Raw genomic sequence first — 12,403 nt, 5'->3', positions numbered from 1 at the left:
GAGGAGTTGCAGCGTTGGAGACAGAGAGATGAGGCCAAGGGTGGTCTTCTGTATACAGTTGTGGATGACATTGTTCAGTACCGTGGTAGGATGTGGGTACCGAACTTCGATCAGTTGAGAGCTGAGATTCTAGCAGAGGCTCACATATCTCCGTACTCCATTCACCCCGGAAGTACGAAGATGTACCAAGATTTGCAGCTATTGTATTGGTGGCCCGGGATGAAGAGAGACATCGGGAGAGTTATGTCAGAGTGCTTGACTTGTCAGCAGGTCAAGGCTGAGCATCAACATCCAGCAGGACTTCTTAGACCTCTTCCTATTCCGGAATGGAAATGGGAGAACATTACGATGGACTTTGTAGTTGGTTTATCGAGGAGTGCCAGAGGTTGCACAGCTATTTGGGTGATCGTGGATAGACTCACCAAGTCAGCTCATTTCTTACCGGTGAGGACTACTTACTCGTTGACACAGTATGCAGAGCTTTACATAAAGGAGATTGTTAGACTGCATGGCATACCAGTGTCGATAGTATCAGACAGAGATCCGAGATTTACGTCTGCGTTTTGGAGGAGTTTTCACACAGCATTGGGGACTAGAATTTTGTTCAGTACAGCGTTCCATCCCCAGACAGATGGTCAGTCTGAGAGAGTGATCCAGGTTCTCGAGGATCTACTGAGAGCTTGTGTCATCGACTTTCAGGGCTCGTGGGAGACTAGACTGCCATTAGTGAAGTTTACCTATAACAACAGTTTTCAGTCGTCTATAGGTATGGCTCCTTATGCAGCATTGTACAGGAGGAGATGCAGATCTCCTGTGCATTGGGATGAGGTTGGTGAGAGGATTTTATTTTTGGTCCTGAGATCGTGCAGCAGACAGCTAACATTGTGACTCAGATTCGGGATCGAATGAGGACTGCTCAGAGTCGTTAGAAGAGTTACGCAGATACTCGATGACGAGAGTTGGAGTTCGCAGTAGGTGATCACGTGTTTCTGAGAGTGTCACCCATGAAGGGAGTGGTACGATTTGGCCGGAGAGGGAAGCTTAATCCAAGGTATATAGGGCCATTCGAAATCTTGGAGAGAGTTGGCACGTTGGCCTACCGTTTAGCTCTACCGCCAGGGCTTGCAGCAGTACACAACGTCTTCCATGTATCCATGCTTCGGAGATATGTCTCTAACCCGTCACATGTGTTGGATTTCAAGCCCTTGCAGTTGCCACCTGATCTAGTTTATGAGGAGAAGCCAGCGCGGATCTTGGCTAGGGAGGAGCGGAGACTTAGGACGCGAGTCATACCGATGGTCAGAGTCCAGTGGCTGAATCACTCGGAGGAGGAAGCTACTTGGGAGACCGAGGCAGGCATGAGGACTCGCTACCCGGAGTTGTTCGGGTAAGTACTTTAATTTCGAGGACGAAATCCAATTTAAGGGGGGGAGAATTGTAACACCCGGTATTTTAATACGTAAATTCGCATGCATAATTAGGAAATTTATTTATTTGAAATTTTAGATTATGGGTTAAATATTTATGTGAAATTATTTGTGCATGTTTTAAGTTATTTTTAAGCATTTAACCCATAATTAGTGATTTTCATGATTTATGGAAATTTAATTATTTTACCGCGTAGACGGGACCGTGGACAGACGAGATGATAACTTTCTATCCAATTTATTCCATGAGCCTTTTAAGAGCCCAAAAATATTATTTTGAGTTTTATTTCCTCAAAATTATCAGTATTTAATTTTATATATTTTTAGGAGTCCGTTTTTATTCAAAATAAGCAAAAATAATGATTTTTTACTATCTTTAAAATTCCCTTAATTATATATTTCGGGATTTTATTAAAGTTATCAGATTTTAAATATTATTTAGAGCTTTTAAGTTATATATTTCATAATTAAAATCCTTGTTAATATTTTTAATTATTCCAAAACTTTATTTTAATTAAAAACACCCTAATTCTACCCCCAAACCCCACGACCCAAAGCATTCAGCCGCCACCTCCTTGTTCTTCCGCCTTCCTCATCAGATAGCAATCTCCAAGGGTTCCATAGCCGAGATTTTCTCGAAGCTTTGAGTTGTTCATCGTCCCGTCGTCCCGGAATCGTCACCTTCATTTTTTTTTCTCTTCAAACATCGGTGAAAGACATGTTTTTCTTCTACTTTTTTCACGCAAATCAGTTTATATCATGTATTTTGGGTGTAGCATCGAATTTTCTTCAAATTTTCAGATTAAGGTTCGGTTTTTGTTGTTTGAAGCTTGTGTATGCGGTTGTTCATTCATCTCACGATTTTTCCTTGACATGGCTTGTTCTAGCTGCTGGTTATGGTTGGTAAGAGGTTTAAGGTGGGTCTAGGCTCGAGTGGCTCGAGCCAAACGAGCCCAAAAAATCAGCCATGGACGTTCGGCTCTTGTAGTGCACAGATTAGGGCTTCGTGGAAGGGGGCTCGGGTTCGATTCTGTGGGTTGCATGAGGTTGGGTCTGGACTGTGGTTTGGACCGCCCAGACGTGGGCCACGTCTGGGCGGTGCTGCTCCGGCCAATGGCGGCCGGAGCAGGGCGGCCGTAGCTCTAGAAGAGCTGCTGCCCGCCGCCGAACGAGAAGGAGGTAAGGGGAATAGGTTTCGGGTTTAGGGTTTTCATGGCGGGTCCGGGTCGAGTTATGGGTCCGGGTCGGGTCTGGAAGTAAGTGGGTTAAGTTAGTTGGGTCCGGGTCCGGGTTAAGTTAGTTGGGCTCGGGTATTTTTTTTTAAGTTAATTAATAAGTTTAAGTGTTTAATTGGGCTAATTAGTTTAATTAAATTAATGGGCTATATTTAATTTTCTTAGTGGGCTTAAATAATTAATTTAAGTTAGTCCACTAATTTTTATGGGCTTTAGAGCCCATGGAAATTATTGGGCCAATCTTTGGGCTTTTGGGCCCATTGGGCCAGAATAGAGTGTTATTGGGCCAGGAAATTTTGATTGGGCTTAGAAATGTGTTAATGGGCTTAAGTATGTTAATGGGCCAATCTCAGTGTTAATGGACCAGAATTTAAGAAAGTGGGCTTGAGCGTTTAGGGCCAGCAGTTCAGTACAACCCATGAGAAATTGCATGTGTCCTGAATATATATTTAATTATTTTTATGCATGGAAGTTATTTTTAATATTTATATGTTATTATGAAATTAAATTAAATATATATGAAGGACACACATTTTATTTAAGTACATGCATTCATGAAATAATTTTTATGCATGATTTAATGTCTAAGGTTGAGCATAAGAAAATAATTTTATGTTGGAAGTTGAAGTAGTGTGACAATTTAAGGGGGATTCGTCCCCATATGTGAACTATTGAAGGGCAGTTTACTGCCAATTTAAGAGGTGATTCGTCACCGCCACGTACGTTGGTTTACCACGCTGATCAGTATTTAATGTATGTATGGTTACACTATGGATACGACCTTTCGATGTTAGAAAATACTTTGCTCAACAATGTTTATGTATTATTATGATATTCAAGTTTAATTTAAGTTTATGTTATGTTCATGATATTTTTAAGCATGCCCATTCATGTATATGTTATGTATTAGTATTAAAGTGATTTAAATTATTTTAAACCCTTGTTATGTTAGCATGTTGGGCCTCTAGGCTCACTACACTGATATGGTGCAGGTGAGTGCGTAGAGGAGGATGTAGTACCCACAAGCGGCGAGGACCTATGAGCGGACATGCAGTGACCCCGTGACCGTTGTCTGAGTCTATATGCATGTTTTGAATATTTTATCATGTTATACATTTTTATTTATTTTTAGTAATTGACACTATTGTATGTTTTTATTTAAATATTTTCAGTGCATGTAAACTTTAATTTATTTTGCTTTTGTCAGTATTTTATTAAATGCATAACTCAGATATTTAATTTATGAAATAGTAAAGTTTCGAATTGTTGCATTATTTTATTCAAGTTATTTATTTTTAAAAAAAAAACTGCTTATTTTGTGCATATATATATGGGCATGTATGTACATATTTTTACTTAGTAAGTATATAAAAAAAAAAATTTCGCATATTTATTTACATTTAGAGAGTTAGGGTCGTTTCAGAACTGGTGATCGGAAGGTCCGATCTTCATTTAAAAATAGGGGCCGAATACTCATAGTTAGTGTGTATTTGGAGGTGTGGCTGAGAGTTCAGTGTATATTTCATAGGGATTTATTCGTCTTCTTGAGGGTCGGGCGATAACAAGGTGTTACAGGCTTGTGGCGAAGCTGTGCTTGGGTCAGGGTCTTCTATATCAGCGGGATGACGATGGATGTTGGCTTGGACTGTATTCAATATTCATCTAGACCAGTGGTTGAGGTACGTAAGTACTGATTGAGATAGCCAGCGAGTATTCATGCTTATGTGTTGCATTATTACATCTTGCATTATTATCTGGCATGAGATGCATGATATTATTGTTCATGATTTATATGCGACATTGGCATATCACGTTGAGCCTGTGTATTCTTTTGAGATAGCTTGTCGTTTCTAGGGGTCGCTCAGCCTTAGATTTCTTTGTGCGATCGGGTACCGTATGACAACCACTGTATCGACGGAGCACCATGTACGGTTTTACCCAGGACGATGATAGTCCAAGATCGGGGTTCAGTATGTGTGGCATCCACTGTATCTTCGGAGCAGCGTGCGCAAACTAGCGGCGCCTTTGTTCTGAGCATGATGTTCCAGATATTGATCCCAGTGTACCAGAGCATTCATTATTTCATATTGTATGTATTATAGACTTGTGTGCTCATACTTTTCGTTCTGGACATTAAAGCTCACGTCTCTGCTTTATCTCGGACACTCCATTTGATGGGACATGTTTGCAAGTAGATCAGGAACGAGATCAGTAGTTGATCCATGACCAGGGATTTGATAGAAGGGGTCACCAGAGGTTTCTATTTTAAGACTTTATTTTGGTATTAATTATTCGATTGAGTTGTATTAATCTTACTGTGGGATTTTCCAATGGTTTACCAGTTGTATTTTTTTTGGGTTTATTAGTTTTTGGTTTAAAATTTTAATTGCATGTATAAGTATGTTTAGTAGTGATTACGAAGAGGGCCACTATAACTATCATTCTCCAAAATGAGTCTAAATGAGTCTTCAATGCAGTTGTGATTCTATTTGGAGAATATCTCCAAAATAGAGAACAAAAAGTGCTCCAAATACACTGTAAAATATATCTCTATTTTAAAAGATGCTACAATGATTCTCCAAAACGAGCAGAGATGAAGCCAAAGAGGAGTGATGTGCACGATTGCCCACCCCCACCCCCTCCCCCAACTTTTTTTTTTTAAAGAAATAATTTAAACGTTCTGCACCTCTTTTAATTTAGTCAAAACCTCTCTAGTCTACTGTCCAAAAGAAAACCTCTCATAGTCCTACTAACTTTTTAAATACGGGTTTTTTAAAATTTAATTATTTAATGTTTTTGTAAAAAAAAATTATAAATCCCCACGATCCACTGACACAATTGATAAACAGAAATTTTTTTAATATCAATATTTATTTTAATGTTTTTTTTTAAAAAATACTAATAAAATTTCGCTCCCTAGATTTAATTTCCCGCTAACTACAATATGTACCGTTTGGTTGAGGGATATGATAAATAATATATGGATACGTAATATAGTGTAATAAAAAATAAATAAAAAAATGATAGTTAATATATTATTTGATTGATGGATTATAGTTTATATTTGATTTGATTGATTAAATTTTATATAAAAATGTTGAATGACCATTTTGTCCTTTTAACATTAAATAAAATATAAAATATATTTTTTATAGGGGTAATATAGTAATTTAAATTCAATGATTTGATTGATGTAAGATAAATTATTAATGATTTATTGATTTAAAACTAATAATTAATAAATGGATAAGTAATATGACAAAAAAAATGAGGGATTGGATGAGATAAGTTATACAAGATTTATTAATATTGTGTACCAAATGAGATCTATGTATTATTTATGTCTCCAAATGAATGTTGTCTTTGTAGGAAAGTAGGATGACATTTTTTTCCTCAAGATTATGATATAATTCATTTAACAATTTATTAAAATTATAAAATTAAACAATATATAATTTTTTACTATAAAAAAAACCAATATATCATTTTATATCTCTATTATGCAACTCATCTTTGTTTTTCAGCTTATAAATGTGGGGCGGTTTTTTTTTTTTTTTTTTAGGGTCAACACTATTAAGTGAACGCAAATTTGTTCTTCCCGAATTGTAAGAACATTTAGCCTAGTGTGGATGCTGAATCATCCAAGAAATGTTGGAATCAGACAGTGAATTAATGTACCATCGAAAACCAAAACGTAAATCTTTGATAACGAGTGGTTTGGTATCCATCATCTCTGTTTTCGTCACTCAGTTAACTCTCTTCTTGCTTCCTCAGCTCCTTCCCAACTCGTCCCTCCTCGCTCTTCTCCCTCTCTCAGGTTTATTGCATTTGGAACTATGGTAATTCGGAAATTGTACTTTTTAGTTATTTTTTTAATGTTATTTCGTGATATTGCAGCCCTTCTGCTTATGTTTGTGGTGGGTTTGGGAAGATGCTGCAAGAAGCTTTTGGGTGTGAGAGCTTCGGCCCCGGCTTTCGTTTTCTTTACCATAATTTTCATCTGGGCTGTATACGTTTATGTGGTTCGCCAGGGTAAAATTCTATTGAAAGGCCTCGTCTTGTGTGTTTGATGAAATTTGAATGCCTTGGGATGCTTGTAATCGTTGTGGATCTTTTGTTTCAAAGCGGTCTATGTGTTCAGTGTTTTTTTATGTTTGCTTGGAGGTGTTTCAAAGTGGTTTTTGTGCTTTACGTAGAGGTGTTAGATGGATCAAGTTGGCTCAATCAAATTAAAGATTTTCCGAGTTCTATATAAGCTTAGGTTCACTAGCCAAACCCATGATCTGAGCTCGTGAACTTGTTCCTGATCAAAGATTGAGCTCAAGGTCCTTTATTTTGTGAGCTTGCTTAGCTGGAGGTCAAACTGGAGCACAGATATTTGCAATCAAAACAGTTACACCTATAGTTCCATCTTTGCTGATGAACGAAATTTGTGTGTAAAAGTCATTTTGAGTTTATATTAAGTATATAGAACTGAGCATCGCATGTAATTGTATATTTTGGACTTACTTGTGATTGAGTTGGAATTTTTATTTGATTGCTATGTCTTAATGCAAATGGTAGATGAAAGCGAGCTTATTGGAACTGTCTTAACTGAAATTGTATCACAGTATTGTGATTAATTGTTCATCTTAGAGATGTTTTTTTATGTTTTTTTTATTTGCGCCTCATTGATTAGCATTAATTCGGACACAAACCTATTATTGTGAAGACTGTGCGGAATATAAAAAGAAATTTTCGTGTCATGTATGATTTTATAATGGTTTCAATTTCACTTTAATGGGCTGGATGCCCTGATATTGGTGGATTTTAAATCCCTCCCATCTCAATTTAAGCTCTCTGTTAACAATTTAAAGGATTTGAAATACACCTAATGCCACCATTATATATTCATATCAATAATATCTATTACCTTTTCTTTTTGCAGTCATTTCACCTGTGATGGACGTTGTATTTAACTTAGAGATCGTCATGGTGGTGATCGGTCTTCTTTGGTCAGTTGCTTTAATGTGCAATACTAGATTTCATACGGATCTACGTTTTACCTCGCAACAGAGTGATACACTGAATTTTTCTATCCTTTTGTTTGTCCCATATACTCATGATGACTGAGAATCAGATTGTTTGCTGTAGTATCATGTCAGTTGACCCTGGATTTGTAAAAGACCGATCGTCCTGCCTCAACACAGTTGTTAAAAGTTATCCCAATGAAGTTGAAGAACATGGAGGGGTTGTAAAAGTCTGTTAGTTATTTGATCCATAGACATAAGCTTTATATCTGATATATTTTTTAAGTGGCCCTAAGGTTTCTACTTTTTCCATGCAGCAGGAATCTCTCACTGAAGAAGTAAGATATTTCACTGATTCTTTTTAATGGAAATTGACATTATTTGTTCAGTATCCAAAATATCCTACCAATTTGTTAGCCAGTAGCACTCAAATTCATTTTATGTTTCGGTCCAGAGTTTTAGGCTGCTCAGGAGGGTAAGATATTGCTGGAATTGTGACAATTACATAATGGGTTTTGACCACCATTGCCCTGCTTTTGGAACTTGTATAGGTATTATCTCTCTCTCTATACAAATTTAGTATTATCAATGTCATGATGTCCCAAAGATGGAAATTAGAACTACCAATTATTACTTCAAAAAAAAAGTGCTCTTCATCCTGCTCCACACCACCTTTTTAGCTAGAGGTGAACTACAGGGCCCCATGATCAGGTCTATGAGGCGCAGAAATAGCTAGAGCTGTAACAAAGTACAGAATATGTTTCTATTGAAATAACTTAGATAAATGAAAGTGAATTCGAATTGCTCCTTCTACCTACGCGGTCTATGCCCCTGCTCATGTGTCTCCCCCGCTAATCTTGCTATCAGCCTGGAGAGCACTTCCATAACATGATTCATGGTGCTTCAAAGATATGTTGACTAAAATAGCCATAACTCGACTAAACGAAAAGGGATGTGTGGATAATTTTGGAAATATGATATCTTCACATATTTTACCTATTTATTATTATTTGTTAAGTGTGGTTAGATAAAAATAAATTTTGTATATACTTACGTGTTAAAAAAAAACATTTAAGCTACAAAAATCTATTTTTATTAAAATTAATTTTTCACCCAAAAACTTATTGCAAAAATTAATTTAACTAGAAAATAGTAAAAGAATTTTTATGCACCGTAAAATATTTTTTTTTATCCCCAACTATATAATGCTTATGTACACATGCACCACGTATGCTTGATTACTATACATATTATAACTCATCTCCATTGCAAATGTTCAGACTATAAATTTAATATATAAGGTTACATAGATATGTTTATTATTTATTTATGAAAAATTGCTTTTATACTGTGCAGGTCAAAAGAATCATTTTTTCTTCATATTACTTCTTGCTGGATTTGTCACATGTGAGGCGTCTTATTTTGCATATGCTTCTCAATGTAAGTTATGATCAGCTGGCTTTTCCTTGTACTGCCCTTTTCTTTACCATATGTAATAATGCTAGATGAGGAGAACTGAGAGTTGGATAAGTTCCCAGCTTCTAAAACAAATTGAAGTAATATATTGACGATATAAGACGTCATTTGGTTAACTCTTTTCAATATTACTCTAAAAATTTCATGCTAGAGCCTGGCTTCTAAGAACTTACCGGGCTCGAGCTCTTGAATTTGAGAGCTCAAGCTAACTCATTTTTTAAACTAAAGGTTCTTTGAAATTGCAGCAATGCAAATTATGTCACACTTGGTTTCCATTGAGCCTCTTCCAGAACTAAATTTGATGCTCCCTGAACAAGATTTGCTTGGAGCTTTGGCATTTCAATTCTATAATGCTGAAATTTATCCCCATTAGATTTGTTCACAATATCCTTCTCACAAACACGACCCATGAAATTTCTTGGATTAAATTTGCATTGTTTATTAGTCCTTTCAATTTGCCTTCCGATGTGACAATCCACATGCTGAGGCATAATACCAGCTAAGTAAATGCATATATTTGAATGCAACGTAAGTTATCATGTTTACCCTTATATGTTATTCACTTTTCATGTGTCTCGTATTCTTTAGACCATGCCAAATCTCTGATATCAACGGATGTTGGAAGAGAGGTATGATAACAACTTCCTAACCTCATGTCCTCTCTTCTTTCTTTTCCATGTAGCTGTACGATCAACCATGTTTTGTGATGTGAAATGTTTTTTCATTCTAGCTGGCTACTGCTTCCAGAAATTTGGTTCTTGGTACAATGTTGTTTTCTCTAATTCAAGTGGTTTGGCAGGTACTCTGGGCCACACACTACCTCTTACTTTTGTTTCCCCTCACCTTCTCCCCCTTCCTCAATGTTTTATCACCTTTTGATGGTTATGTTTTCTGAAATTGTAGGTGGTTTTTATTGTGTGGCATATCTACTGTGCGTGTTTTAACATAAAAACTGATGAATGGGTAAGTTTTATTTATATCTTGAAGCAGATGGAGGATTTTCGTGTTTAGGTCTTTGCCAGAAACTGCAAGTAGCCTGATAAGTAATGTTAAGTGTGTCTTTTAAGTTGAGTTTGCTTCAGTTCTCATTGATTATATTTTTCATTGTGTTTGTCTGAATACTCTGTTTTGGTTGCCACTTGCCAGTATGTCTGTCTGTGTACTTTGCTGTTGGTCCATGTAGACTAAGATTTAGGGCAAGTTTTTTGCCAGTGTGTTCACGGTTTCAGTTTCTTAAGGATGTGTTCGACTGAGAATATTATGTTCACAATTGGTAGTCACAAGAAATGAAAAAATGTGATATTGCTTCGGATAAGCTAAGGTTTTGGAATATTTTATTTTAATTTTGTTAAACTTCCATCCAAAAAATATACCTTTTCAATATTTTGATCAGCGGATTGATTATTTAAAGCATATCTTGGGTTATAAGGTATGACTTATGGCCAACTAAATAGCACAATGGTGATAGGTCTTGAATTAGAGGGACACTAATGTAAATATACTTTTTCTAAAAAAACTATAAAAATTTATGAGAGGGAACATCCACTTCGTTTTACAATTTTCTTCTCCGTGATTTGGACATATTGAATTTTTTTCACATTTCTCGTTCAAATTCTTATTTTTGCTCCTGTTTCTCCATCTCCGTGTACTGTTTCCATAGTGGGATTCCAAGTTACTTGGTTTTAAATGACCGCATCCACAAATTTTGGTAACCAAAACTGCACTTTTTGCAGATAAACTGGGAAAAATATCCAGAGTTCCATGTTGGGGTCATTCCTTGCTCTGGTAACTAGAACTGCTGCTCATGAAGCACATCTTCTTTAAACTCGCATAACATTCCATTGACGCATTTTCCTTCAACTGATCCGGTTTTGCAGGCATAACTCAAACTGCGATGCAGTTCAAGAATCCGTACGATAAGGGAATTGTGAACAATCTGAAGGATTTTATCACAGGAAAAGAATAATTTAGGGTCTTTTGGCAAAATCAGTTACTTCATGAAGAATTCAAAACTAATCATTCTTGCAAGTTGGGAGCATGGATCTTAAACGTGGGTATTAAACATGCCAGCAATGAATGGAGAAAAAGCAAATGATGCTAGATCGAAAATCTAGTGCAATTGCATCCACTTCGCCAAACTGATCCTGGTGGATCCAGCAGAGGGATCGACTCCAAATCTGGAAAAGGTTTTGAATCCCCCAGCCGCAAACACATTATACTAAATCTCACCCCTTCCCTGTATAATTCTGGAACCACTTCTGAACCAGAAGTGTCTCTTATTCAACATCATGTTACATGTTCGGTTGTCTATTGGCCAACGTTGGAGTCGAGGAGCACAAGAGATGGAGGGGGCAGCGATTTGGATCTCTATGGTGCAAATATGCTGTTCTTTTGAATATACCATGAGAAATTTTACTGTTAAGACTTTATTTTCTTGGTTGCGACCGTATCTTTTTACGACTTGGTGGTTATTTGCTTGTGATGGAATGTTCGCACATGTTTTACACATCTTCAAAACTAAAAAGTTGATTGCGACGGTTTTGCACTACCAAAAATGTAACGTCCGAAAATCCATGAATCCACCCACGAGAATTTAATTAATTATTATAAAAAAAATTGTGTTTAAATATTTAGATTATGAATTTTTATGAAAAGTTAGCTTTTGATATTTTTAGATATGTGTATAATTATATTTCGGGATGAAGGGAATTGAGACTAGTCAATGTTCAAGAATTTTAAAGAATTATATGTTTATTATGTAGTTTTATTTAAAAATTTATGAATGTTATTTAATTTTAAATTTTAGGAAAGAAAATCATTTTTAAAAGGTTATATTTTAAGTTTTATGGTCCAACTTCTGTCCTTACGCTTTTCTTTTAAAAATAGGAGTCCAACTTATTGCAGTCAAAATGTTAACTTTTAACCTTCTTCTCTTTCTCTCCTCTCACTTAACGGCCGCCCCAATCCCCTACCCCTATGTTTTGAAATCCTCTCCAAGTTTCCAAAGATTTTTGTATCGTTTGATCGTGTGAAAAGTCTAAAATTGTATTTCTGGAGTCTGGATTTATATACTAAGAAAAAAAAAAAAACAAGTTTTATACATCCAAGCAATAATAAATATTTGATATTGATGTGTATTCTAAAGTGTATGATGTTTTTCTTGCAAGAAGTGACAATATTTTGAAAGAATGATGTATGATTGCATGTATCCGTAAAGCGTAGACTGTTCTCGACAAGTTGTGAGTAAATTTTTGGT

General features: G+C 36.1%; 1 protein-coding gene across 5 annotated transcripts; it reads left to right on the top strand.

The window, feature by feature from the left end:
• The first annotated feature begins 6,239 nt into the window (after positions 1-6,239).
• Positions 6,240-11,604, top strand: LOC140885044 (uncharacterized). Of its 5 annotated transcripts, none has more exons than XM_073291982.1 (12): positions 6,240-6,479; positions 6,560-6,694; positions 7,590-7,656; positions 7,796-7,892; positions 7,992-8,009; positions 8,126-8,222; positions 9,028-9,111; positions 9,736-9,776; positions 9,878-9,946; positions 10,051-10,110; positions 10,881-10,932; positions 11,025-11,604. In XM_073291982.1, the coding sequence occupies exons 1-12, from the start codon at positions 6,311-6,313 to the stop codon at positions 11,111-11,113; spliced, it is 978 nt and encodes a 325-aa protein (XP_073148083.1). In that variant the 5' UTR covers positions 6,240-6,310; the 3' UTR covers positions 11,114-11,604. The 5 variants fall into 5 exon arrangements, 4 of the variants coding, with proteins under 4 accessions (XP_073148083.1, XP_073148075.1, XP_073148069.1 ...); XM_073291974.1 differs by having other exon boundaries at positions 7,989-8,009; XM_073291968.1 differs by having other exon boundaries at positions 7,796-7,901.
• The last annotated feature ends 799 nt before the right edge of the window (positions 11,605-12,403 follow it).

This window comes from Henckelia pumila, chromosome 1 (genome assembly GCF_033568475.1).
Source record: "Henckelia pumila isolate YLH828 chromosome 1, ASM3356847v2, whole genome shotgun sequence".
NCBI classification, from domain to species: domain Eukaryota; kingdom Viridiplantae; phylum Streptophyta; class Magnoliopsida; order Lamiales; family Gesneriaceae; genus Henckelia; species Henckelia pumila.
This window is presented reverse-complemented; position numbering and strand designations above follow the sequence as displayed.